The sequence below is a fragment of the Talaromyces amestolkiae genome (genome assembly GCF_001896365.1).
Source record: "Talaromyces amestolkiae strain CIB chromosome Unknown scaffold7.1, whole genome shotgun sequence".
Lineage (NCBI taxonomy): Eukaryota > Fungi > Ascomycota > Eurotiomycetes > Eurotiales > Trichocomaceae > Talaromyces > Talaromyces amestolkiae.
This window is the reverse complement of record NW_024468043.1, coordinates 591754-619625: the sequence shown is the minus strand read 5'-3', so window position 1 is coordinate 619625 and position 27872 is coordinate 591754. Positions and strand designations below refer to the sequence as shown.

The 27872-nt window shown below is 46.9% G+C and overlaps 11 protein-coding genes across 11 annotated transcripts; 8 read left to right on the top strand and 3 right to left on the bottom strand.

Annotated features, from left to right (window-relative positions):
• Positions 1-210: 210 nt before the first annotated feature.
• Positions 211-1325, top strand: BHQ10_004264 (uncharacterized protein; the record flags this gene model as incomplete). The annotated part of the gene is made up of 2 exons (XM_040876611.1): positions 211-327; positions 381-1325. The coding sequence occupies 2 exons, from the start codon at positions 211-213 to the stop codon at positions 1323-1325; spliced, it is 1062 nt and encodes a 353-aa protein (XP_040732768.1).
• A 529-nt stretch (positions 1326-1854) lies between these two features.
• BHQ10_004263 (uncharacterized protein) lies at positions 1855-3019 on the bottom strand (the record flags this gene model as incomplete). The annotated part of the gene is made up of 3 exons (XM_040876610.1): positions 1855-2222; positions 2290-2846; positions 2907-3019. 3 exons carry the CDS (start codon positions 3017-3019, stop codon positions 1855-1857), a joined length of 1038 nt encoding a protein of 345 aa, XP_040732767.1.
• A 3094-nt stretch (positions 3020-6113) lies between these two features.
• Positions 6114-6896, top strand: BHQ10_004262 (uncharacterized protein; the record flags this gene model as incomplete). Its single annotated transcript, XM_040876609.1, has 1 exon — positions 6114-6896. The coding sequence occupies one exon, from the start codon at positions 6114-6116 to the stop codon at positions 6894-6896; it is 783 nt and encodes a 260-aa protein (XP_040732766.1).
• Positions 6897-9141: 2245 nt separating this feature from the next.
• BHQ10_004261 (uncharacterized protein) lies at positions 9142-10250 on the top strand (the record flags this gene model as incomplete). The annotated part of the gene is made up of 3 exons (XM_040876608.1): positions 9142-9315; positions 9363-9931; positions 9986-10250. The coding sequence occupies 3 exons, from the start codon at positions 9142-9144 to the stop codon at positions 10248-10250; spliced, it is 1008 nt and encodes a 335-aa protein (XP_040732765.1).
• Positions 10251-11496: 1246 nt separating this feature from the next.
• BHQ10_004260 (uncharacterized protein) lies at positions 11497-12321 on the top strand (the record flags this gene model as incomplete). Its single annotated transcript, XM_040876607.1, has 1 exon — positions 11497-12321. The coding sequence occupies one exon, from the start codon at positions 11497-11499 to the stop codon at positions 12319-12321; it is 825 nt and encodes a 274-aa protein (XP_040732764.1).
• Positions 12322-12522: 201 nt separating this feature from the next.
• BHQ10_004259 (uncharacterized protein) lies at positions 12523-14210 on the bottom strand (the record flags this gene model as incomplete). Its single annotated transcript, XM_040876605.1, has 4 exons — positions 12523-12821; positions 12883-13150; positions 13200-13748; positions 13797-14210. 4 exons carry the CDS (start codon positions 14208-14210, stop codon positions 12523-12525), a joined length of 1530 nt encoding a protein of 509 aa, XP_040732763.1.
• Positions 14211-15647: 1437 nt separating this feature from the next.
• On the top strand, positions 15648-16809 carry BHQ10_004258 (uncharacterized protein; the record flags this gene model as incomplete). The annotated part of the gene is made up of 4 exons (XM_040876604.1): positions 15648-15689; positions 15746-16276; positions 16330-16665; positions 16726-16809. 4 exons carry the CDS (start codon positions 15648-15650, stop codon positions 16807-16809), a joined length of 993 nt encoding a protein of 330 aa, XP_040732762.1.
• Positions 16810-16935: 126 nt separating this feature from the next.
• On the bottom strand, positions 16936-19439 carry BHQ10_004257 (uncharacterized protein; the record flags this gene model as incomplete). Its single annotated transcript, XM_040876603.1, has 5 exons — positions 16936-17552; positions 17616-17910; positions 17975-18232; positions 18283-19081; positions 19147-19439. The coding sequence occupies 5 exons, from the start codon at positions 19437-19439 to the stop codon at positions 16936-16938; spliced, it is 2262 nt and encodes a 753-aa protein (XP_040732761.1).
• A 1888-nt stretch (positions 19440-21327) lies between these two features.
• On the top strand, positions 21328-23496 carry BHQ10_004256 (uncharacterized protein; the record flags this gene model as incomplete). The annotated part of the gene is made up of 5 exons (XM_040876602.1): positions 21328-21344; positions 21395-21466; positions 21527-22338; positions 22409-23079; positions 23137-23496. The coding sequence occupies 5 exons, from the start codon at positions 21328-21330 to the stop codon at positions 23494-23496; spliced, it is 1932 nt and encodes a 643-aa protein (XP_040732760.1).
• A 903-nt stretch (positions 23497-24399) lies between these two features.
• On the top strand, positions 24400-25992 carry BHQ10_004255 (uncharacterized protein; the record flags this gene model as incomplete). Its single annotated transcript, XM_040876601.1, has 3 exons — positions 24400-24568; positions 24674-25680; positions 25738-25992. 3 exons carry the CDS (start codon positions 24400-24402, stop codon positions 25990-25992), a joined length of 1431 nt encoding a protein of 476 aa, XP_040732759.1.
• A 503-nt stretch (positions 25993-26495) lies between these two features.
• Positions 26496-27845, top strand: BHQ10_004254 (uncharacterized protein; the record flags this gene model as incomplete). Its single annotated transcript, XM_040876600.1, has 2 exons — positions 26496-27169; positions 27230-27845. 2 exons carry the CDS (start codon positions 26496-26498, stop codon positions 27843-27845), a joined length of 1290 nt encoding a protein of 429 aa, XP_040732758.1.
• Between the last annotated feature and the right edge of the window lie 27 nt (positions 27846-27872).

Below are 27872 nucleotides of genomic sequence, written 5' to 3'. Positions count from 1 at the left end.
CTTTCGCACTTAGTACGATTGCAGACCGCTCGTTTCATCTAGTCTTTGTGCTAATATGCAAATTCAGCTTTGCTGCTGTATACATGTAGGGAATGGCCGAAATTTTATAACAATCAAAAAAATCTCTCGATCTCGTAATCTTTTTACGCCCCTGAAACCACCCACCCGCAGGTTAATTGCTGCCAATCGAACTTACAGAACATCCCCGTCATGACTCTATCCAGTGGTGATAGACTAGAAGAAACCCTGGCAAATGTTGCTGGGCAGATAGCTGATCATCTCTCAGAAATGGGACTATCACCTGAAGCCGTTGAGCGGTTGAAAGAGGTCTGCACCCGATGGTCCACTTCCAAGCCTACTTTGGCTGATTGCTCGTACAGTGTCTGATCTTTAACACAAGTGGTGGAAATTTTCTTCGTGGCCGGACTGTCCTAGACACTGGACGGATCCTAAGTGGCCAAGATCTCAGTCCGCGTCAAATAGAAGACCTCCTGGCGCTTGGATGCCTTGTTGAGTTCTTGAACGCGGCATACCTTGTTTGGGATGACATAATGGATAATTCTTCTACGAGACGCGGTAGGCGCTGTTGGTATCGCCGGGAAAATGTCGGGCTAATGGCCATCAACGACGCGTGTATTTTGAAATCCTCTATCTTTATAATTCTCAAGACACGCTTCCGAGACCACCTTTCATACGTGGACCTCTTGGAACTTTTTAGTGAAGCTGCCCTTCGGACAGAACTTGGTCAAAACTGTGACCTGATGGCTTCGATGAAATTGATGAGGCTCGACCAGTTCAACTGGGATACATATCAATTCATTACGGCTCACAAGACTGGGTACTATACGTTTTATCTTCCTCTTGCGCTTGCCTTTATATATCTCGGACTTGGAACTCCGGCAAAGCTGAAAGGGATTCATCAAGTCTCCATGCTCTTAGGCCTTGTCTTCCAGGCTCGCGACGATTACCTAGACGTCTACGGGAACCCACGGGTTACTGGGAAAATAGGATCTGATATTCAAGAGAATAAGTGCAGTTGGCTTTCAGTTGAAGCTATTCGACGTTGTGATGAGGCGCAAATGAAAGTCCTAGAAAACTCCTACGGCAGCAAGCGCAATAGTGATGTCTTGAAGGTACGGGAAGTATTTGAACAACTCAAACTTGACCAGGCATTTGAAGATTGGGATAGACATATGCTCAACAAGGTCAACAAGGAGATAGGAAAGGCGGTTGTTGAAACGGGGCTGCAAAAGGAAATATTTTCCGAATTCTTGTCAAAGTATTTCAAAGACCCTCGCAGGAGTTTACCTCGACCCGCGCTTTAGCTGAATCGACCAAATCACGCTTTGTTTCAGGTTTAATTTGGACGTTTCATTAAATATAAGTATAGCTCGATTCACTTCCTGCTTTTATTAACAGTCTACTGTGGATTTTACGAAAGCCTACCTTCAAGACTTTTTTTTAAAACAAATTTCAGGTCACTTGCCAAACACAAGAACTTCCAGTTGAACGGAAGCAATGAATTTCTAGATTTATCCAAACTGTGGAGCATTTTTTGAACCGAGTAGAGAGCATACAAAATGATTTTGATGTCTATACATGCAATCCAGATGTTCTCCGATAGTTTTGTGCACATCTCCAACATGAGCGCATGTACAAGCAGCTAACAAAATAGCGGGACTGATACTGTATGATCATTCCCACAGCTCACATGTGCACATGCTAGCTAATGTAAAACTATCTCGACTTGGGACATCTCATGATTGTCGCTGATACATCCCAATCCTAGTATGATCACTCCCTTGCAATGCGATATTCCCAGCATTGATAGTGAAAGCTCTCTCAACGAATCACTTAGTAGTATGAATAAAGAAAATTCAACCCCACAGTCGACTCCGTCGTCAGCTTCAGTTGCTGATATCCCTGCTTCGAACCGCTGCATAAATGCGATCCATATGTATTTGAAGAGTGATACCATGTTGGTGGCTCAAAGTTCCGAATCTTGTCAACAAGATCTTGATACCCAAAGCCGTCGAAAGGAGCCGTCGGCGCGGGGAATAGGCCGTTGGTGAACATGTATTTCTCAAGTCCACCTAGCATCATTGACGTACACTGGAACGCATAACCGCATGGCCAGTTTTCACTAAGAAGGAAACTTCTTTGCTTTTCTAGTGCAGCCATGACAGATTCGATGCCCTTTTCTCTTTCGTGGTTCAATTGGTCTTTAAGAAAACGAATGTGGTCAATGTGATGCTTTCAGTCTCAATGTTGAGTTCGAAGCCCACTCACCAATCAGTCTTGCCGGGAGAGGAAGACCCAGACTCGATATCTGCGCTTTGATATATTTAATAGCAATAGCAGTGGATATTTTGAACTGATCAGAGCGCTGGAAAATCCACGATATCCACAACCAAAGCATCAAATCTCGCGAGAAGGTGCAAGCAATCTTATTCCGCAGTTCCGAATTGCCATCCAGATCATCAAGCCACACATCCGCAAAGAATCCAATCGCATCTTTGCACTTATAGTAGTCCACAATAACAATTATCTTGGCAAACAGTTCAAGGCTGACCTTGCGCGGTATCTTCGTATGCTGGTTGTGTATCATTCGCATAACAACCAAGAAAGCCTCGAGGTCCCAGCCCGACACAGTGAGCTCGGTGGATCCTGTATGAATGAATGTGCTGCTCTCCTTCCAGCCGCCCACAAGGAGGCTTTTGAACACGGGCGATACGAGTGTGAGATGTTTGGCGGATACCCTGATACGGAAGCAGTTTTCTTCCGTCTCTTCCTCTTCCGTCTCGGACTGCGGCGTGGTATCTTCATTCGGCACTCTGAGAATCTTGCTGAGCATATGTTCAACCATGGCGTGTGTTGATAGACAATAAATTAAAATTTAAAGTTACCTCTTTTCATCTTCAGTCTTCTCCTCCGGCCAAACTGCGAATGGCGAATTCGCGTCTTTCAAGACGATAATGACCTCACCATCGGGGTCGATCACATGCGTTGGCTCGTCCATATCTGCTGTGAATTTCATCAATAATGATGATCTCCTAGGTATTCGCGATACAAAGTTTGAAGCATGTGTTGATAAACATCTCTCCACATGCTTGTCTCCAGATTATGTGATGAGAAAGTGGGGCAACCCGTGTGCCCGTGATTTGACCAATCAAATGCATGGAAACTGGTAGCCGATTATCGCGATAAGCTTCAGGCGCGAAGAGCGTTATCCTGGCAATTTCCGATGTTTAAGCGGTCTTTGGATGAACTTGAAAATTTGACAGCTGTACAAGCGATCAACGGTCCAGTAAAACTGCTACATACAACCTTCATCGGCCGTGAAGAATTGGAATTGGCCATAAGTTCAGATGTCAGCAGATGGAGATGCATGATCTGAGTGTCGGAGAGTTGGGCTAGACTCGTTCGAGACCGAAGTTCGAACTCGTGGAAATCTGTCAGCGACACAATGTCCCCGTATGTGCGTAGTCACATGCTGCCACCATCGACACAATTAACCTCAGCAGACCCAGCAGTTAATGTACGAACCACCGCCCCGGGACACCGGAACGAAACCTGGCCCGACAGCGTGGAAGTCACCCAGCCAGCGTCTGCATAAAATCTCCATGACAGCTACGACCTGCGAGTAAGCAAGCCGGCCAGTTAGATTCTAGTATTCTACTCCAGTAGAGGAACAGATGAAAGCTGAATTATAAATCGTTCCAGAAATCTAGGCCCAGGCCGTAAGTACTCCGGAGATAAGATTACAATCAACGTTATGTCAGCTGAACCAGCTGAACGAACCCTCAAGGTAGGGCTGAGGACGAAAACGGGACATGCGGTTTACTTTCGGCCGTAGCTCCTCCAGACTCAAGACTCATGACATCATGGCATCATCAACTGATTCTTCCGGTTGTCTTGGCATTTCCACGGTTGTTCCGGTTTCACGGAAGCTGTTGCAGCCGATGACTCAGACGGACCGGTCTGTCTGATTTGTGCATCGGACGAAAAAATCGTCTTATATCCGTCCGCCAGAACCTCGGGGTTCTAGTCTACTTATGGTTTAGTGCCCAACTGTCAAGAATTATGCAGCGTAACCACTGCCTTTGCAAAATCCGAAGTACCGAGGCGCCGACTCTCCGTCGCAGGTTTGTTTGGCGAATCTACCGATGGCGACGTAGAGGGCTTACCTTCAAAATCTGATTGCAGGTTGTGGCATTGCACGATCTATGAGAGGCAAGCCGTATTGCGCAAAGATTAATTGGCGAATAATTGAATCAATTCTGTAGCCTGAATAATTAATTGGCGTGTACGGAGAACTTAGAGTAAAAGGAAAGAAAAAAAAAGAAAAAATAACCCGTATATCCATGGAAACTCCACGGTGAGGCTCCAGGTGTGCGGAACGCAGATCGTAATTGGCCAATGCGAAGAATTATGACTCAGCTCAGCCTCAACGAGCCTTCCCCAGCGACGCTTAGAAAGGGTGAATCATCGTAACACGAATACGACAAGGAATGCTTGACAGAATGGCCCGCTCGTCGTTTAAATGTACGGCGTACCTGAACATGCCAGTAAGGAGGCTGAGCATCGTTTCAGACTTCAGGCACCAGGAATTCCACACTTTACTCCAACTGAAAACATACCTTTTAGCGAGAAATCGCATTCGTTGCCGAATCGGGATAGCAGCTAGTACATACGGAGTAGCGGGCTGGGCTCGTTTCGCTCCGTAACTCCTGCGGATAACTCCTACCGCGTATTTAAGCGGCAGCCTTGAAGATTAGGCACCACGATTTAGTACAAGGGATCGACGTGGTTAACGAGGCGCGATGCGATTGGCCCTGGACACGGGCTGAATCAGTGCGATTTGGCGGTCTGATTGGTCGGCGTATCTGATAAGAAAAAAATCAGCTGGGCGGAGTTAGGGCTTAGCCTTGGGGACCCTGCAAATTGTTGGATTGATCACTTTTGTCAGGCAGAGAGATTACAACAACACGGGGATACTCCTAGTAGTAGTTCGCTAGAAAGATACTGTTCGATTACATTGATGATGTATACATGATAGTCGCATTACGGAATATTCAAGTGTTTGATATTCCTTACAAAGATTAATAATCGAGCACATCATACGTAGTACTTACATACATGGTCACGGAGTCATTAATAATAAGCGATGAAAAAGGTTGATTGCTAAGCGGGTCCGATTATTATTCGATTATTCAGAATCCGAGGAAAAAAGAAAAAAAAATTGCAATCTGGGGTTGTGCCAAGGATGAGTAATGCTCGCCTAGAATTCTGGGTTGTGTTAGGGCGGCCGCCGCTAGCTACCAACACGTACTCCGTCGTATGTAAGGGAAAATGGTCGAATGCGAAAGCGATCAGCCGAATTGTGATTGTAAATCCGGGCGGGTTTGTTAGAGCTTTGACCTGCCTAGCTGTATGCACGATCAGTATGAGCGGTGAGTCTGAGCATCGTAGATACACGATAACTTACTATCGTAGATGTGCCATGAGAATCAGGCCATATCATCAGAACCGGAGTTAATTGCACAATTACATGAATCTGACAGCATGATTCATAAAGCAGGACAGAGTAGAAAACCATGGTAATCGTTGATGGTGGATCGGGCACGGCGTGACGGCCGTAAGAATTGGCCCTGTTAACTCCTAAGCTCCGACCGCCGAGTATGCACTAACACTTTGCGGTTGACAAATCCACTTTTTCTGCAGCAATTAGTCAACGGATTTCGGCTCACGGAAATGCATGGACTTAGGACTTTCCGGATGATGAGAAATGAGAGAGCCTAATTTTTCATGGGCGTTCAGCTGACATAAAGATAGCTGGTGCCCTGATGTTCCACGAGACTTTTTCATCAGCTTCAATAAGTACAAATGCAACTACAACTACTACATCAAGCAACCTCAGACTTCGGACACAGACAACAGTCTAGCACATAGCAACCGCCAATAAGTCATTAGTCATACGACACCACGTTTCACCCCTCACCGCCCTGTCGCTGCCCTCGCTGCGGAAAAAGCAAATTTATTTCCTAAAACGAGGTGACTCACTCCGCCCTTTTAGCTCACGCACACAACAACCACCTATATATATACAAGCCATGCCGGATAAAATGGCTCCTTCTCTGCTCTCTGCGACATCCTTCTACCCCCGTCGACCAGATCAGCCCAAAAAGAAAATGAGCATCACTCAGACCTACTACCTGGCCCACACCGCCCGCAGCAAGCTCTCCAAGGAGGCTGCCCGCGCCGACCATGACTTGCGTCTGCTCGTCGGCCACGCCAACCTGCTCGATTCGCTAATGCTCGACCTGGCCAATGCCGAGCGCGAACAAGAGCAATGGTTCAACAACACCGTCCGCAACGCCACAAAGAAAGCACAGCCGTCCCACATTCGATGGGCAGACACCATTGAAGAGGAGTCGATGGAGGACTTCTCTGAAGAAGACGACTCCGATCTGAGCGACGATGATTACTCAGACTACGATGAGGAGGAAGACGAGAAGTTTGAGGACTTGACTGCTCTCTACACCGCTGCAGCAGTAGCAAAGCCTCTCCGCCGCGCTCCTTCCCCACCTGCCCTCATCTCGATCGACGAATTGTCTGACGAAGAAGCGGAGGACGACGAAGAAGAAGAAGCTCGTCTCACGTTAACTCGCTCACCTTCTCGACACAACTCGCCGCCCGAATTACTGGACGACCTCTCGTCCGACGAGGAAGACTCCATGCCTCCATCCCCCGAACAACCCACCATGAACGCATTCACCTCCTCACAAACCCATCCCGTCAAGCGGGACAACACTCTGCTCACAGATACAGAGTCGCAATCAATGTTTGAAGAGCATGGATTTATTCATCAAGGCACCATGATCCCAGCCTACTAGTCACGATCGTGATTGATGAATATCCAAAAAGTTTATGACTCTTCTCTACGCATTGGATTTGTTATGATATATACCCCATACTACAGCGACTTCTGTCCTGAGCATTATCGGCGCATTTGGATGAAGCGATACGACTATGTACTAGCATTGCATTGATGAACTGGATTGCATGGCCTGTATCGACTACGATTTTTGTTATTGTTTTTTCTCTACTCATGATTCACTCTGATTCACTCTTCTCATGATGATTCGATCTCCCTCCCCAATAATTAGGGTTGATGGTCGAGACGATTATATAGTTCAATATATGGATATTACATAATGTCTTCTATCTTTCCATTCTCGTAGACTCTAGATCGTAGATTGCAAAATGTAGACTGCTTACTACAAACGGAAAATGTCGATCCCCTCTCACAGTGCCCAATAGGTTCCAGCCTCTTAGCCCTAAACGGGATTAGTGTGATCTGGGATGAGTCAATTCAAGCCCTTCGAGCAAATCGAGGGAAAAAGCGGATCTGCGGCACCTACGGCAGTGCGGCATTCTCCCTCAGCAGAGCGCAAGTGGGTGGGAACAGCACACATGACCCTCGAAATTCTGTAAGGTTTACTGTTTTTGATAGTTTAATCCACTCTGCACGGATAGAGCGAGTGGTTTTTGCACGTTCTACTGTTCTCCGCTTCGTTTCCTTTCGAGCTATATTCATCGCTTGAGGCAATTTCACCGCACGGAGATAAAATGTCCTAAATTTCCCGTAGATGTGATACGTCTAGTATGGTATGTGATATCGTAAACGCCCCGTAGGTACAATCGGATTCTTGCGGCTGCACTTATCATGTGGCCTCAGGCATGGCGACGATCGGGTATTTCGAAACATGTGCCGATATGCGGAATGCCAATTGCCAATGTTCTGTCATTATCGTGGAATCGGATGGTAAATCACGTGTGCAGATTTATTTCGGTTATCCCTTGCTGTGTACATCAGCATCTCGCGGAGTAAGTTACATGATCTAGAACAATGTACTATGTACCCTGGGGAATGAATGAAACGTCAATTTCCGTGCTTCGGAGATAACGTACGTAAGTAGGCCTGGAGTTTGCGTGCTATCCCTTGCGTTGACTTTTTTGCTGTACACAAGTTTGGCAGATTAGACGACGAGATCAGCTGATGTATATGCCCCCCTCTGCTTGCTGTCGCTGCTCTGCAATGTCTGCATGGTTTTAACTAGATCGAGTTAGGGCTCAAAGTGCAGACGGAATCGGAAGATCGGCAGCCCGGCGTTAACGTTTGGTGCCTGGATTTAGACCTATCTAATCTGACATGTCGATAAGATAAGATAAGTTGTTTCGAGTCTTATCGGTTTGGCTTGGCATGTGAATATGAACGTCTGCTGAGCCTGACAATCTGACATCTTGCTCTGGAGGCCGTTTGGCGCTGTCATTTCAGAACCTTGTACGACATATATGAGTACAAAAGACTCTTTACAATGCGAGATCGAGGGCGTGGGAGGCTTGAACCGTATAGGCAGCAGCAAGCATGATGTGATTAAAGTTGACAGCAAAGTTTTCGCTTTTGTGTAATGATGATTGTGATGTAACCACTATTTGAATAACGAGTTTGATGATATAAGGTCTTGTATTAGAGTATCATACTCAATAAATGTACTCAGTAAAAGTATTCATGCTTATCATAGTCAGACCTCTCTAGATATGGTCGATTTGAAGGCACGTGACACTAGTGCTCCGGCTTTGAAGGTATCGCGATATCACGATATAAGGTTACTTAACCCACCAACATCTTACATTTTTGAGCACAATGATAAGAGAGCATCAAAGAAGATATAATAAATAAACCTCACTCTTCGAGGTACTTCTCGGACAGCGATCGAATCACTACATACGGCTAGCGGCAGATCAGACATTACATAATCTATAGTAATAGACTGCCGCTAACCTACATCCGGCTAGGTCGCGACTGTCCACTGGACGAACCCGCGGCGGCTCCTGCATGACCGTCTTCGGCCAATTTTCGACGATGACGACCAGATAATCGCATCCTCTTCTCGTTGGTTCGTCTATACTCTCCTTTATTTCGTTCATCTCTATACTTCTTCCGTATCTTTTAAATCTATCGCTTCTTTCGAACCTCCGCTGCGGTATAAACGTACCACGTTCGTCCGAACCATGTATACCGCCGTCGAGCATGACAGGTCCCAGCCAATTCCTCACCAACCGCCACCTCTATCTATGGATCGCATTGCACCCCCGGGAGGCCCTGTATACCCAACTTCAGCGACTGTTGGACCTCTGCGCACTACCGAACATTTGAAGCCTGTCTCGACGATACATGGAGGGCGTATATGGTCGCTGCATGTTGTCCAGCAGCCCATTCGAGCTCGCATGTGCGGCTTTGGCGATAAGGTAGGACGATGGAAAATCAGATGATGGATGATCGCTGACAATACCAGGACCGACGGCCGATCACCCCGCCTCCGTGTATCAGGTTGATTGTCAAAGACGCAACTACAGACAAAGAAATCGACATCAACGAAATCGACACATCCTTCTACGTCCTCACAGTCGATTTATGGAATGCAGAAGGCACGAGCGAAGTCAACCTAGTCCGTCATTCTGCAAACTCGCCCTCCATCTCTACCGCAACCTCGTCTTCATACCCGCCCCCGCAGGAGAGCAACATCTCGCCGACATACCCGCAATTTAATCAACATGGTTATCCTCAGCAGTCGTTGGGATATCATCAACAAGTGCCGAGTTATTATGGCCAGAATAACGTGTATCCAAATGCATATGCGGCTGCCCCGCCTCCTCAGGGCGGTCCGTACTATGGCGGCGGTTACTATCAAGGCGGCATGCAGCCCAATCTATCGCCACAGGCCGCGGCACCGGGTGGAATGTTCACGCGGAACTTGATTGGAAGTCTGAGTGCGAGTGCATTTCGCTTGACAGATCCTGATAACAAGATTGGCGTATGGTTTATCCTGCAGGATTTGAGTGTCCGCACTGAAGGAACTTTCAGGTATGACCTTTCTCGTCTTGAGCTAGCATCTGTCAGAATCTAACACAGAAACAGACTGAAAATGAACTTTGTCAACGTGGGAACTTCGCAATCTCCGGACGCTTCAGGTGCTCCCGTTCTCAATCACGGATCTGCGCCTGTTCTCGCCTCTGTCTTTTCGGAGCCGTTCCAAGTGTTTTCCGCCAAGAAATTCCCCGGTGTTATTGAAAGCACACCCTTGAGTAAATGCTTTGCACTACAAGGCATCAAAATTCCCATCCGCAAGGATGGCGTCAAGGGTCGCGGCGGGGGCGGTGACGGCGATGACGATTTCGACTAGTTCATTCATTCTACGAGACTTGCTTCTATCTTCCTTCTTGCCTATTTTCTTCATTTTCGTTTCTCTGGCTATACTTTGCTTGCTATTTATTTTTATTGCTTTTGTATTGATATCCGTTGGCCGGAGCTTGGGTGTTGTCCTTGGGAAAAAGCTAAATGGACTAAGTAGAGGCGGTGTTACTGTTTCTATGTCTTTTTTTTGGAAATGGGGATGGGCGTTTTTTCTGATCTTTTATTATTCATATACTACATTTTGTTTTTGTTTTCGACGTAGTCGGGTCTAGACAGCTAGATATTTAGATGAATGGATTGCAGTCAGCTATAATTACCACATTGATAATTGAAGAATTCAACCGTAGGTCACAACTATTGTAGAAACCCTGGATTGTGCACGGGATCTTGAGGGTTAACCTTGGGTTTACTCGTAGTGGGCGATGGATGGATGGGTTGAGGCCGCATGCGGAAGGAGCATGAAATCGCTTGATGCCTATGGAACCGAATGAATGCCGAGATCAAGGGATGAAGGTGACGGAGAATGAGTCAGCTGAAATGGTAATGGCTTGCTTTGTTAAGCAGACTGCTGTCAGGTGTGCTCGGTAGGTGTTTTAGGGCTTTTTACATATCTTGAGGATGGGGTACATCAAACTTGGACATGCTTCGGCTTATTGAAGACAACTTGAGTATCTACGTTCAACTATAAATTAAGGGTCTCTTGAAAGATGAATCAGTACCTAAGATTTCATAGAGCAACACAACTTCGGAAGTGCCACACTGAGTACATTCTATCTTCATGGTTGCAATTAACACACTGATATGAGTACCATGCTCAGCTGGTAAGCCCTTTCTTCATCATGTCAAAAGAAATTTCTTGGATAGAGGTCTCTCTACTTGCATAATACATTGAAGGAGGCTGCTACGTTTCTTCATTCCGTTGTGCTGCAGCATATAAGAAAATCGTAAAGGGAAGAATTCTTCAGCTATCGACAAGCAAAAACCAAAAAATGTACTGACATGCTTTGTATCGATCGATCCATAGATCGTGAGCGCTGATTGGCTGAATTGAGGATAGTTCGGAATAACCTTAACCTTCACCGGCGAACCCTCAACTTTCCAACCTTCTTTCTACAGCACTTCAATCGCTACAACAAGAGAATCTGTCGCATTACTTTTTAATAATCATTCGATCTTGAGACAAAATCTCCATGTCGTCCAGCGAAAATTGAGCAAAGAAGAAGTTCCTCCACAAAATGTCTTCCGCGGAGTCAACAACAACAACAATGAAATCGCGAATTTCGCCCCGCTTCCTCTCCTCTCTATACACCTCGCTATCCTCGCCGTCAACCCCAACAACACTTTCAACCACTTCACATAATTCTCCAACGCGCCAATGGCACCTCCACCGCATCCTCCGCAGCGACAACCCCGCAGACATCAACGGCGAACTCAACGGAACAGCGACCTTCCACCCATTGCACCACACACCTTCCGAAGACGATGCAACCGCGTATAGACAAATGGTATACAAGGAAGAAGGAGAAATGCCGAGTAGCGTGATGGGTATGGCCGGATTGAGATGGACCAAGAAATATATCTGGCGCTTGAACGGTGCTGCTTCTACAGACCAAAAGCAACAAGAACAACAAGACGACAACAGCAACCCTGAAATGGGCGGCATCAGCGTCTGGTTCGTCAAAATTAAATCTAGCAAGGAGAAAGCCGAAACTGGGGATCAGGACGAGCCTGATTATTTGTTTCATGAGTTCGATTTTAATTATCGACAGAAACAACAAGACTCCTCAGAAACGGCAGGCGCGACGACAGACGCAACAAAGCCGAAATTTGAACCGCCCACGCCACCGCCGCTGATACTCCCCGATCTTAAAGAGAAATATCCAGAGACGACGGTCATGCAAGCAACGGGCGATCATCTCTGTGTCAAGGATATGTATTATACGGCTTACTCATTTAGGGTTGTGCCGGAGACAGGGGAGGTGTTGAGTTGGGCTAGTAGACATGTTGTCAAGGGGCCGAAGAAGAATCAGGATATTTTGAATCTTTATTCTATTCAATAAAAACTTTGCTCATGACGATCTAATCTGTGATGTCCTACACGAGTTTCTCATAATTGGCATTTTGTCATCTAACTATGTGCGTTCTATCTCTCGTCCTTGAAATGCCGGAACTGACTTCACTTACACTTTCACTTCCAGTGCAATATCCGCATAGGCTTATATGATTGAATATATGTATTCCACTGCAGACTCAAGGCGAGGCTAAGTAGTGTATATAAAATCCGGCCGCAAATCTCCCAAATCCTTGATCTGCTCCTCACTCAAACCCTCAATGCGATGATCACGCTCACCACGCTGACGCTTCCTATTCTCGATTCTCAGCAGAATAGTCTGCAAGATCGACCCAAACAGAAGAAACAGCACGAGATAGGCAAGAACGGTGCCGTGACCAGGGTAGAAAGTAGGCGCATCCTTGCCGCGGTATATGTTTGACGAAACGACGCCGTTGAGGTTACCCCATCCGATCACGATACCGAGCGTGACGCCACGTTTGTAGACCCCTGGAACAATCGTTTTCTTAGTACTAAACTGTAAAGACTGGTGGGAAGCTATGTGACTCACCCTCCACATTGTTACTGGTCCAAGAGATGGTGTTTGAAATGCAGGGATAAATCCCCATTGCACCGAGAAAAACACCTGCGTAACGAGTACCAGCCGTCTTTGCGCCGAGCAGCATCGAAAATCCGATTGCGCCAAGGATAGAAACAATAATGTTGCAAAGCCCTCTTGCGCGTGTGCGATCCGCAATGTAACCAATAGCCACGGTCAAAACCGCAGCAACCGCGTAGGGCGGGACGGTGAGGAGCTGCGCTCTAGTCGAGGAGTAGCCCTATTCTCGTGAGTAAGATTGCTTTTTCACCATGAAGGGTTAGACTTACTAGTTCGTTGATAATGGTCGGGATAAATAATGAGAACGCATATAGAGGCCCATCGGCACCCATATAAATAATCGCGCCCAGATATGTCTTCCAATCTTTCAGACTGTCCCATAGATACGACCGTTTCCATTCTTCGTGCTGACCACTTGCCTGCTGATCGAGAACCAACCGTCTGGTCACACGCTTGCGATCGGCATCCGAGAGAAAAGTCGCTTTGTCCGGGAAATCGACAACGAGCCAGAAGGATATCACCCCCAACACGATTGTGGCCAGACCTTCTAGGATAAAGATCCATGACCAGCCAGCCTTACCACCGACGCCGTCCATGTTTGCGATTGCAGCGGCCAAAAGGCCACCGAAGGAGCCGGCGAGAGCGGCAGCGGAAAAGAAAATCGCCATGCGTACACCGAATTCAGATCTTTTGTACCAACATGAGAGATAATAACTAATACCCGGGAAGAGACCAGCTTCGGCGAGACCGAGGAACCAGCGCGCTGCCATGAGACCGGAAAAATTGTGAACGAGACCCATTGTCGTCATGCATATTCCCTACTACGCTTAGCTCGAAGCCCTCATATTAAATAGGGAGGGCTTTACCCAAATGATGATTATCGCCGTGATAAAATACTTGGGCGTGGTCCGTTTCAACAAGACATTGGTCAAGGGCTCAAAGATGGCATACGAGACGAAAAAGATGGTAAGCGTTGCATTATATTGGTTGTTGGTCATGTGCAGCGCCTGCTGCAGACCTTCGATCTTCGCGTTTCCCACATTTGTGCGATCGAGGAATGCGGCGAGATACAGCAGCGAGAGCCAGGGGATGAGTCGGAGGTCTAGCTTCCAGAGTAATCTGCGATCCTGATACATCCCGTAAGCTTGAGCCCATGATTCGGGTTTGAAGTTCTGTAAGCTTACAATGGCTGCCTTTTCCTCCTCGCTCAAGCCCTCATCTGGATCTTCAACCAGTGAAGCATGAGCATACAGTGGTTTTTCGAACGCCGCTACTTCCATTGCTGAACGCACTGGCTGGGATTTTTGTCTCTCAAGAAGAGGTCTGAAGAGTAGCCGGGGGGTCTTGCCACGCTGAGAAGAAATCAAAAAGGGTGCATGGGTTCTTCACCAATTTATCCTCCGCATCTGCAGAAGCGGATTATAAATGCCCTGCATGCCCACCCGGCCACCTCATCTCCATGTGAGGGGAACCCTTCATCCCCAAGTGCGCGCGGATCCCTGCTCCTCATGGCGCCTCTAGGCTCAAGCTCCCAGCCTGTAAGCTCAGCCTCTAGCGTTGTGCGCACACACTTCAATCTCCCAAAACGGAAATATGGGTGATGATCAAAAGAACAAAAAAAACATGCGGCAAATGAGCGCGCCAAGTCTTCTCCGCCCCTTTGTATTTGCCGATGGCCCATGCGACGTACATAGTATATCTAGTTAGCTCCGCTGCTCCGGTTTTCATTAAGCGTTTCCCCGCATCCGCTTCTTCGAGTCTCGGGATTAGCATTGGGATGCCGAAAGTATTGGGACAATGAAGAAATTCAGTATGAAACGATTTCCGAATCGAGATGGAGTTTTAGGGCAATTATGCCTGAAAATCTCTTCTAAGTCGTCAGTCAAGGAGCGGTTCTGAAATGAAAACGACGTCCAGTAGGGCCTGCTGCTATAACGATGAGAAGAGAAGACAATCTGGTCAATTCGGATAGAAACTTGGAGTCTTTAACCACGTGCTATTACCTGAGTATGCAGGAATTTTAAGAAAAGCTTACTTAGTAATGGGGAGCATCTGTTTGTAGTACATTCATGACTCGTGCTCCACGGCACCAGGTGCCGTACATGATATCCAATTTGCTATTGTCTATTCTTTCAAAGAAATTTGCTTCTTATCACCAGGAGACTGACAGCGCAAGTCCTTATACATAAACGTGTACTCAAACCTGTAAAAGAATGCATTGTGCGAGCGTAACACCGTACTTGAATATCTAAGCTCCTCTATTTATACCAACGGAAGTTCCGACGTCTAGACTAAAACCATACTGGTCTTTGTATGATCATTCTCGCAATCAATCAGGCCCTGAAGCAATGTGAACCTCGTATTTTATTTTCATGTGGCATGCCTACTCGCCAATGTTGTTTCTCTCCAGGTGTTTATATTGCGTTCCACTTTTAGGGCTTACATGTGTTCGGAACTTCCGGTATCTGACCACGCATGTGTTCGGTGGTGCCAGGCTATTGCTCAGCAATAAGCTGGTGTCAATACTTACTGAAGCTGAAAATTTTTGTTTTTGCCATATTTGAGCTGAAATCACTGGTCAAATCTACTTCAATGGATCTCTTGAGGGAGGCAAGGGTTGGTGCGTTGAGGTATTTGAAGTATAAAAGGGAGGAAGATCATGAGTTTGAAGTATGAGTTAAGCAATTAAGTCATCAACTCAATCGAAATATCCAGTCATGTCAAAACTCATAGTGATTATGGGTATCACCGGTACCCAGGTATGTTCTTCCAGATACCAAAAACATAGAGTCAAAGGCTGACCCATCTCACTCAGGGAGCGTCCGTCGCCGACGTCTTTCTCCAAGAACCCGGCTGGAAAATCCGTGGCGTAACACGCGACATCAATAAGAAATCAAGCCTCTCGTGGTCAAAGAAAGGAGTTGAAATAGTCGAAGCGGATGTCGACAATATCGAGTCCCTCACCCACGCCTTCCGAGATGCGTATGCCATATTCGCGGTCACGGATTACTGGGGTCCCATGTACGACCAGCACAGCTACGGCAAACTCCGACTAGGCCAAACGATTAATGAATACTGCTACGAGTTGGAAATCAAGCGTGGCACGAACATTGCGAATGCTGCTGCTCGTATCGATACTCTGGAGCGATTCGTGTTCTCGAGTCTACCAGGAATAAAATCAATTGCTGATGGAAAGTATCAACATGTCTATCACTTCGACGCAAAGGCGGAGATTGCACGGTATATACAAGAATCTCTTCCGCAATTGAATGCAAAGACATCGCTGCTGCTGCTTGGTGAATATGCCACTAATTGGAGAATGTGGAGATTGAGACGACCAAACAAGGTTAGTTACATATCCTACGTTCGTTGAGCTTCAAAGATTTGATAGTATCATAGCAGGAAGATGGCTCGTATGTGTTTTTGCTGCCTGGAGACGGCAATACCTTAACACCGTTCGTTGTGCCGAGGAAGGATACTGGTCACTTCGTCAGGGCCCTGGTCATGCTACCACCTGGAAAGCTGCTCTTGGGTTATGGAAGTCTCCCTAGTCACGAAGAGTACGTTCGTCTTTGGACCCAGGCCCTGGGAGTCGGGGATATCAAAATCAAGCATGTGACTATCGACGAAGCTGCCGCTTTCGAAGGTGGACCACATGGTCTTGAACTTGCGGAGCAGGTGGCAAGTGTGCTACAACTAGATTTGTCTAGTGAATACATTGTGCATCCCAGTCAGGTGAGATATTGAAAAAAATGATATCTGTATCTTTGAATTGTTGACTAAGTTATACAACAGATTCCAAAAGAGATAGGTTGTCCGACGACCAGTCTCGAGGACTACATGAAAACTGAAGATTTCTCGTCCATGTTGAATATATGATAGGTAGAGAGTGATCATTGCCAATGACCGATGGGTATCGGTGACGCCCGGAAAGTACTTGATTTGCTGAGCATTATGCAAACGAGCAGACTGTATTACCAAAGGAACGTTCCTTTGTCAGTAGGCTTATTGTGGATCCAGAAAAAATAATGAGCCAAGTTCCATCCAAGTTCGATCTTCCATCATAGATTCGAAACCGCCAAGGATGTCGAAATCGGCATCTGGTATAGAGTATGGAGTGAGCATACTTTGCATCATGCCAGGTGCACCTTCCGTAGTATAAATTTCTGGAAAGACTCCCTGTGTTATATTAGTGAAGGGCGCTGAGATGTTTATTGCTCCTTCGGTAAGTTGACGGGCATTTTCTTGCGGGTATTTTTGGTAATTCGGAATATTCCCAATGTTCACTTGAGACTGTAGAGAAAGATATGTGAGGTCTTTGTTGGTAGACACTGTCGGATAGAGTATACCCAACTTCGACAGCGGCTCCGCCATGGACATCATTCTTTTCAAAAGTCGTCGCGAAGGGGCTGAAACATTGAAATATGAAGCGGTCAAGCTAAAGGCGCGTGAAATACTTTCGTTCAAGTTCACAGAGGACGACAGGTCCGAAGCTGTTTTGGCCAACGTGTTTCTTTTCGATTCCGATGCTATGACCAGAAGTAATAAGCCCACGGCAGAGGCGAGAAAATGCTGAAAGAAAGGGTGTTGTTTGGCGTAGATATCAGTAGTTGCGTCCAGGTCTGTGAGTATGTCGATTGTGTCAGAGGCATATTCCATACCTGACTGTGCTATTTGTGGACTACCTGCTATACTAGAGCCGGAAAGAAAACAAGAGCGAATAGTGAGACCGCGGAGCTGGTTGGCGCGAAGGTAGAGTAATGTTGGCATGGACTGAGGAAGACTCTCAGTCGGTCGATTTTTAGGGTGAACAAAATTGAGCTCTGCGAGAGATCTCTTTCGCCATTGCTCAATCTGGTAGTTGGTACTGTCAAACAATTCTTCATCCTCACTTGCACCTGCTGTTTGCATGGAGCCCGAGAAATCCCAGAATCGAGTATAAAAAGACGCATACGATATCATCGCTTTCAAATAGGGATTCTATCGATCAAAGACGTATTTCAGCAAACTTTTCGAAGATCACGTCCAGCAAGTGCTTTCTTACCTCGACACGCTCAGGCAAGGTTCTCGGAAACCCATTGTCTGAAAAGTGATGGGGGAGCCCGGCCGCACAACTCCATTGCTTGTCAAGAACAACTATATTCCACATCACATTGACGACCTCAAAGCGCTCTGCTTCATCCTCAATCATGTGGACTATTGCGTCTTGTCGATGGAGTCCCATTTCCATGGCCGCCTTACCAGCGATACCGCATGTTCGCCATGCCAATTGCAAATCATCATGAAAATAATGGTATATAGCCTACTACAACATTAGAAACGAACGGTACTTTAGAATCTAAAAGGACCAACCGCAAGGAGCAATAAAACAATCTTCTTTACGCTCTTTATGGGAGCAAATACGGCATTCTGAACCTTTTCTTGAACATTGGCATAAAGCGATGTTCCAATGTCGCCATTACCAATGCCCAGCGCAAGAAGGGGTATTGCTAGAGCGACTTTAATATTATCCAAAGTATCTGAATCGATCTTGGACTGGTGCTCAATTTTGGCATGGTGGGATTCTATACCGGTGTACACCGCTTCAACCTGTGACTTGAAGCGTTTCTGATTGAACAAAGGATGCAGATGGCCTACGACCTCTTCGTATAGGTCCACAAGTCGTAGGGCCTCATCTCTTGTCAGCAACCGCAGTGGCCGGGTGCAATCTTCGCAAAGACATGCACTTGATGCTGGGGAAGTTTTCATGGACTGCTTATCTCCTAGAGAGCTGTTGTTATCATTATGACTTTGTTTGCTAGCAAAGTAGGGTGAATGTTTAGAAGCAGGCGTTGGGTTGTGCGGCATCTCGTTATATTGTGTCGGGTTGATGTGCTGCTCAACAATGTTACGCTCGGCCATGTTGAAAGTGTATTCTGAGCTCGTAGCGCCACAAAATACATCGATATTCTTTTCAGGTGTAGATTCACTGGGGGTTTGGTGTTTATGCGACGACTTTGTAGTCCTAGCATGGGTCATGCCCTGGCTTAGACTTTCGGAAGCTCCATGGTCGTCTTGACCAAAATCACTATGTTGTAAAGTACGAAGATTAACAAGCATATCGATCTGCCTTTGCATATTCCCCACCAAACCGGTCAAGCGTTCGATCTCGCTAAGCAGATTAGAGCGTGAGAACCACTGGTCTAGTTTAGTCTTATTCGGAGATTCCTATCTCACCTATTAATTCCCCGGTCTCCATCTGTTACAGGCTCATTAGAAGCTTGACCTGGACCAGACCCACCAAAAGCATGGTTCAAGAGGAAACGAGGGTCTTCATCGTAGTGGCATTCAATAGAGCGCTTTAGGCAGTACTCGCAAGGGGTATGACCATCGCAGCGGCCTTTCCGCCGCTTGCATTCATCACAGGCGCGCAAGGCATAGCGGGCGCGACGTTTCTTTGGCTTATTGTCTCCATGACTAAGCTCACTTACCCTCTTCTGGGGATGCGCTGAGGTAGTTGTGCTACGCATGACGGATGTTCCGATGTGCAGTAGAGCAACTAAGAGCACCTGTCTCACTGAGCGCGCCAGTCTAGAAATCGACTAGACGATCTGGTCTGCCTCACGACTGGAATCAGATCGATGCAGGCGCAAAATGCATGTCATGCAGGGGAGCGACTCCTTGTGAGATTTTGAGGACGTTTCAGGAAGTTCCGCAGCAACAGACGGGAGTTCCGGAACCCACAAGAGCTGCCAATCAGGGTTTACCTATCGGAGCTTACTAATACGGAGGATAGAAAGTCGCTATGGAGACGAACTGATCAAGGAATAAGATGACTAGGAATGCACCGAGGATGAAGTGGAAGCGGCGTTAGAAATGGACACAATATTAATTCGAAATTCGCCAGCTATCTCAGCCGTCTCGCTTACTGCCCGTCACGTGTGCGAGTAAAGCGCATTCTCCTCTGAGTGACTGCTTACTAGCGACTGCCTGCCTAACCGCGTTTATAGTAGTAACCCTAATTACTCCGTAACTCCGTAGCCCTAGGTAATCGGGTAACCCTAGGTAATTCTAGGTAACCCCAGCTTACCCCAGTTTGTCATCCAAGGAAGGCCCGGTAATTGCCTGGGCAAGCTCCCACAAGCCCTAAGTGATCTCCCCGTGAGTCTTCGGCGAGTTCTCCGGTGGGCCCTGCTTAAGCTTTCTAGTGAGCCTTTTGAGTAAGTACTTCGGCGAGCCTAACTTTCGACTCATATTTTCTGTCGCGTGCTCAGATTCGGCCCGGAGCCTAGGGTAAGAAATACTCCGTCGGTGATTTTTCAATGAGCGAGGAGCGGACTCGGAAATGACTCTTCCAAGAGAATGTGGTAAGACCAGATGTTATCCATCTCACTGAAAATGACGCGTCCATGGCAGATGGTGCTCTTTATCAATATTCGAGGATCTGGACTGGGGCAAGGTTACATTGGCAGTTGTTAGTGTCTTTCTCCGGTTTGGGCGGACTGCCTTGGGCCGAATGTGGTACGTAAGAAATCATTGGTGGTTATCGCCGAAACTACTAGCAGCAGACACGAAATTACTTTTACAGCCGGTGAGAACACGCCTCATACGACGCTGCAGCGTTCAAGCTCTTGGCCATCGAGCTATCAACTGATCATCCTTCCATGTGTCCAGAAATGGCGGTGGCTGAACTGAAATCATTTCGAAAAGCGGGAAAAGCGGGTGGAGAACGCTGCTCAAGCGCAAACAAGCACCGGCGCCCTTAGTACGCCATTGAACGCCGTCGTTTGCGCCACCAAGTCCGGGATAGTACGTATGGCACGGCCTCGCCGATCATCGATTATATCATGGTAGAACCAACGATCACTGTTGGCTAATTTGTCTGTGCTGGACTCAGGTCACGTTTGCTGAAGCAGAAGACAATCTTTGAATGTTTAGTCTAGACAACCATGGAAGAGTCAGAATTACATCCTACCTATCAACAATGAGAAATATGAGAAAATTTTCTCCATCCTGGACAGGGTACCGAGCAACTAGTAACAAGCGCAGGATTTAGCCGTGTGAGGGGCATGGGGTAGAACCCCAGGCCATGACTCGATTCTAGCAACCCTGCTAGCATAAACACCAATCAGATCGTGAGTCCTGTGCGGGGGATTCGTTGTCAAAGCATGGTTGGCGTCGAATTCTGGGAAAACATCCCCGTTTTGGGGGCCGAAGGAGGAGGTCACATGGAAAATACGGACAAAGAAAGAAACATGGCATAATTGACGGAAAGCTCCCAAGGAAAGCTATAACTAGCGCTCATGCATCGTTGACGTATAAGAATATCCCTCTCCCCGAGTACCAATTCAGCCTCTTAAGTAACTTTTGACCTCTGTTGGTGTACGTACGGAAATCATCGCAGAACCAACGCCCATCATGGAGCCTTCTGCCAAGTAAGAATTGCTACCTTTCCATCTTCATATTTTTGTCTAATCGTGGATAGGAGTGACCAACGACAAAATGAAGAGGGCTACGAAGCCCATCACGTAGATTTGAACGCCAATGTTTCGGGACAGTGAGTGCCTGCTGTTTTCATCTATAGTCTCCATCACGAATAGTTTTTGACAGCAAAAAGGATTGAGAACCCTCTCGCAAATATCCCTCGATCAATTCTCCTCTCACAGGTAGAGGAGTTTGCCAAGGAAAAGGATCTCGTCGAGTACACGGAATTGCTGAAGAAGGGTGCCCTAGTTGCCCAAGACCCTACCAGCTTCGAGTCGATATCCGGGGAACTAGCCCTGAGCGAGACAGAAATCAATGATCTCAATGCCGAAATCACACACAAGTGGCGCCATCCGAGGACCTTGTACTTCACGATCATCCTCTGTTCTATTGGTGCTGCCGTGCAGGGCTGGGATCAAACTGGTTCCAATGGAGCCAACCTTTCTTTCCCTGACGTTTTCGGAATCGGAAGTAACAGCAATCACGACAAGCTGATTGTAGGTTTGATTAACTCGGCACCTTATCTTGGGTCTGCCTTCATTGGATGTTGGGTTTCTGACCCATTGAATTTCTATTTGGGACGTCGAGGTGCCATCTTCGTTGCCGCGATTTTCTGTTTCCTTCCTGTCATCGGCTCCGCGTTTACACAATCCTGGGGTCAGTTGTTCGCTTGTCGTATTCTTCTAGGCATCGGAATGGGTGCCAAGGGATCCAGTGTTCCTATTTTCGCTGCTGAAAACTCTCCTGCGTCTATTCGAGGTGCCTTAGTCATGAGTTGGCAAATGTGGACTGCCTTTGGCATTTTCCTGGGGTACAGCGCCAATCTAGCAGTCGCCCATGTCGGTACTATTGCGTGGCGACTCCAACTCGGATCTGCGATGATTCCAGCAATCCCGCTTCTCTTGGGTGTATACTTCTGCCCAGAATCGCCTCGTTGGTTGATGAGTACGTTCTACACTCCGATTCATTTACCATAGGCATGAATGAAAGCTAACACATTTGACCATCTCTCTAGAGAAAAACAAGTATCCGCGAGCAATGAAGTCTTTGCTGAGACTACGCATCAACCCGCTCCAAGCCGCGCGTGACCTATACTACATTCACAAACAGCTCGAGATCGAAGCCGCCGTGGTAGGAAAGAACAACTATTTTACTCGTCTCATCCAGCTTTTCACTATCCCCCGTGTTCGTCGTGCTACCTTGGCTTCCTTCACGGTCATGATTGCGCAGCAAATGTGTGGTATCAATATCATCGCCTTCTACTCCTCTACCATCTTCGCCAACTCCGGCTTCAACGACTTCCAGGCGTTGTGGGCATCATGGGGTTTCGGCCTTATTAATTTCCTATTCGCCTGGCCTGCAATCTGGACTATTGATACCTTTGGTCGCCGATCGCTGCTACTCTTCACTTTTCCCAATATGGCATGGAGTCTCCTAACTGCGGGATTGTGTGCATTGATTAGTACACATCTCAAAGCTCATCTAGCCCTAGTGGCGATGTTTATCTACATCTTTGCCATCTTCTACTCCCCGGGTGAAGGTCCTGTTCCATTCGCTTACTCAGCAGAAGTCTTCCCATTGTCTCACCGTGAGCTTGGTATGGGCTGGGCTGTTGCTACTTGTCTGTTCTGGGCCGCTATTCTTTCTATTTTCCTTCCCCTCATGTTGGAAACAATGACAACCACGGTATGTCATCTTCCTCTTTCTCCCAAACACTGTTACAAAAACTAATTTTCGCTACAGGGAGTCTTTGGATTCTACGCAGGAACGAACCTTCTCGCCTTCGTCATGATCTTCTTCTGGGTTCCCGAAACCAAACAACGAACCCTAGAAGAATTAGACTACATTTTCGCCGTGCCCACCCGAGTCTTCATGCGTTATCAGCTCAATAAAACGCTACCCTACTGGATTCAACGCTACGTTTACCGCCGCAAGGATGTTGTCCTTGAGCCATTGTATCATTTGGGAAAGGTTAACCGAAGTGCGGACGCGGATGTCATTGCGGAGCAAGCTACCGTGCAACACACTGAGAAGTCGGCGACGACAGAGGGCACAGAAGACATCTCATCGCCTGAGGGTGGTCATAAGGAGGTCGTGAATTAATGGACTGGCGATTGATACATCGCCTGAGGGCATTTATGGATACACCTTTTCTTGTACAGCAAGATTAGCTTTACGGATGGTCTCGGCTAGTGATTTAATTTCTCAGGCCAGGAATAGTGTTCTTGGAAATCGATGTCCTTGTAAAAGGACTTGTCTTAGATAGCGTGATTATGAGAGTATAATTATACCCCTGACGATATACCCTAGACATGTAAGAAAGAGTTGGGCGGATAGAATAGTTATTTGTATTCTTTCAGGATTTTACTCTATCTATAGAATGGAAATATGTTGTTTGTAAACCTGGATACAGACGTTGTATCAATCTTATCCCTCTGTCTTTAGCTTCCCATGGACTAGATGACAGATTCAATGGAACTTTAAGTGGTCCTTTCTCACAAGTACCAAGAGAAATAAAGTAAATGCAATCACCTGAGCTTATTTATAGTAACATCGAGAGTGAATGGCTAGTAATGATCTCACTGGACAATGTACTGCACTTCCGTCCATCATCGGCTCTTCTTATAGGTGGATAAAATTGATCGATGTTCCTCAATACCGACCTACTGAAGCATGACAGACAGCATAAATATTGACATGACGATCACTTTGGGGAGTGCGGGGTTAGTGAACTAGAAAATTTCGACTACTTGTTTTTGATTCTAGATTCAATTTCGGTGTAACAGATACCGAGTATCTGGATATCTGTTGTTGATCATCGATATATTGCAAGGGTAACACTCTGATCTTGGGGGAAGTGTGTGGCATAAGTAGTAGCGTCATCTCTTGAATATAGAATCGTTTCCTAAGCTCATTACTTAGAGTATCAATGTACCTAAGGTCAAATATCACTTGATATGAACCCTAGCCACCAAAATGACAGTACTTGCAACCTTACTTGCCCTGATGGGTGCAGCATCAGCAAATAACCTCCTCGCCGAGCTGAATTATGGCTCCTTCCAGGGTTATTATGATGCGGACTACAACATGTCCTACTGGAAGAAAATACCATTTGCCGCGCCCCCAGTGGGCGAGAATCGATTCAGGGGTCCCCAACCACCCGCTCAAATCAACGGTACGTACGATACTAACAGTTCTTTCCTCGCATGCCCACAAAAGCTCAGTACTGGCTCTGAGGATTGTCTGTACCTGGGAGTATTTGCAAGACCATGGAGTCAAGGACAAAAACTACGTCCCGTATTCATTGAGTTTTATGGGGGCGCATTTGTCGAAGGTTCTGCCTCCACCGGGCTACCTGGAATATTTTACCCGTTGCTGAACTCGAGCGACGAGAGCGATTTTATCGCAGTCGGTCCGAATTATCGAACAAATGCATTCGGATTCCTACCAGGCCAAGAGGTACACGACGATCCCAAGTCTGATTTGAATGCTGGTCTATTGGATCAGCAATATGCCCTGGAATGGGTACACAAGTACATCCATCACTTCGGCGGCGATCCATCGCAAGTTACAATCATCGGCCAAAGTGCCGGGGGAGGGAGCACGGTAGCACAGTCGCTTGCAAACGGCGGTAGAACAGAACCTCCTCTGTTTCAGAGATCTCTATCGTTGAGTCCATTTTGGCCCAAGACATATCGGTACAATGCGCCAGAGGCGCAAGCCATCTACGATCAATTCACGCGTGCGAGCAACTGTTCCAGCTCTAAGGATACTCTCGGTTGTTTAAAGACTGCCAGTTTAGAAACCCTAATGACCGCTGCGTACAATGTGACGTACAGTGACGAGTATGGCCCTTCTTCGTACACATGGGCACCAGTCATAGACGGCCACTTTTTACGCACCACTCTGACCAAAGCAATCAAAAATGGCGATATAAATGGCGATGTACACTGGGGAATGTATAACACATATGAAGGAGAGAACTTCATTCCGCCCTCACTCAACAACTCTGATTCAGGCTCATCAGATGCAGCTTTCAAGCTTTGGTTGGGTGATTTTCTGCCTGGACTATCCCAACATGAGCTGCAACGTCTTGAAACTGTCTACCCACCGAGCGGCAGCAGTGAAAATATCGAGAGTTACAATTCCACATATGTACGCGCGGAATTGGTATACCGAGATCTTGTCCTCGCTTGTCCTGCATATTGGACTGCCAGCATTGCGGAAACGGGATACCTGGGCGAGTACACAATTTCACCAGCGACCCACGGGAGTGATGTCTCTTGGGTAAGTGAGAACATCATAATGCTAAATTTTGTTCTTTTTTGTGCTGACGTAGAACAGTGGGATAATCCGAACGTCCTGCAAACAGAATACCCTACGATCTACCACGGATTTGCAGGTGCCTACGCGTCCCTGATACAGACGGGTAACCCTAACACAAACAAATTGACTAATTCCTCGGAGGCTGCGGTTCCAAATATCAAGACGGGAAAGGAATGGGTAATAGCAATGAGTGGCTTTACGACTGCGAAAATAGAACAGTTGAAAGAGCGATGTGGATTTTGGATGGATGTGGCAGCAAATGTTCCCATCTAAGTGAACAGATTCAAAAGTTGTCGAGCATTCACAGTCCGTCTTGATAGTTCTTAGTTCGGTCTAAAAATTGCCAATTCATTGCTCCTCTATCTCATTTCTTGGATATTGATTGTTTCCCCCCAAGCTCATTAGAATCCGAGCAACATATTAGCAGCAGACCTAGAATGTCTCTGTCTTGACTTCCCCGCAAAGCGGTTATTCTCGAAATCCGAATCAAGCCTTAACTCGGCTAGTTGCGGCATGGAAAAGAGAAGTCGCCAATATGAAGTTGATGTTAGCGATATCGGTCTAGAATACCGATTCGTGGCAGACGCCCTTTGACATTGAGTTTAACGAGGGTACATTGATGCTCCACAATGACTCATGTGGTCCTCCAAGATAGCACGGACGATGGTGATCTGAGTCACCTTATCGATGACACGAGAGGTATAAATACATAAGATCAGATCTAAACACCAGAGGAACAAATCAAGCAAGGGACTGGTTTCAAGACATCAGAAACAATGTCGACCTACAACGATCCTCCCTTCGGCGCCCCACTTCTCTCACATTTCCCTTTCCCTTCCAACTATCTCAACATCAACCACGGCTCGTTCGGCGCCTATCCGATCGCAATCCGAGATGCCCTACGGGAATATCAGCGACAGACTGATGCAGAACCGGACAACTTCATCCGCTACAAGCTTCCGGACCTGATCGATGAATCCCGCAGCGCAGTTGCGGAGCTGATCAATGCCGATGTCGATAATGTGGTTCTCATCCCTAATGCTTCGACGGGCGTCAACACCGTCTTGCGCAATCTTGCCTACAAACCGGGTGACAAGATTGTGTATCTGAGTACGACGTATGCGGCCTGCGAGAAGGCGGTTATCCATCTCGTGGATAATTATGTCCCGGAAGGTGCCGTGGAGGGCATCAAAGTGGAAGTCGAGTATCCGGTGTCGAACGATGAGATCCTGCGCCGGTTTGAGGACGCAATTTCTCAGAAGGGAGTGCGCATTGCTTTGTTCGACACCATCTCAAGTCTTCCAGCTCTTCGGTTGCCGTTTCGGAAGATGGTTTCCCTGTGTAAGAAGTACAATGTCCTCAGTCTGATTGACGGTGCTCATTCCGTGGGAGCGATCGAAGTCGATATGCGTCACTTGGATGCCGATTTCTTCATTAGTAATCTGCACAAGTACGTTTTCTATCAACTAACCATAAAATCTATGTTACTAACATGTTCCAAATCCTGTAGATGGCTATACACCCCTCGCTCCTGCGCAGTCTTCCATGTCCCTGCGCGAAACCATCACCTAATCAAAACATCATTCCCTACATCCCACGGCTACCAGCCCGAAGAACGTCCAGGACGACCAAAAATCTTCAATCCTCTCCCACCAAGCTCCAAGTCTGCATTTGCGCAGCTATTCGACTTTGTCGGAACAATGGATTATGCGCCATTCTTATGTGTCCCCGAAGCCATCAAATTTCGCAAAGAGATTTGCGGTGGAGAGCAGAAGCTTTTACAATATATTACAACTCTTGCAAATCAGGGAGGGGACCGTGTGGCCAGTATCCTGGGCACCGAAGTTCTAGGTGATGATGAGCAAAGAAAGTCTCCTATGGTCATGGTTCGATTACCTCTAACGTTCACCGCGGACGATATCCAGCAAGGCAAACAGCATTTACTCCGTGAGCAGATTGAGAGAGAAATCTCAGAAAAGCATGGAACCTGGATCCCATTAATCTATCATGGAGGACACCTATTTGCTCGACTCAGTGGACAGGTATATCTGACCTTGGATGACTTTGAGAAGGCCGGTCATATTCTGTCTAAAGTTTGCAAAGCGCAACAAAGGTCCAAGTTGTAGTTCTAGTGATAAAATTCAATGACATCG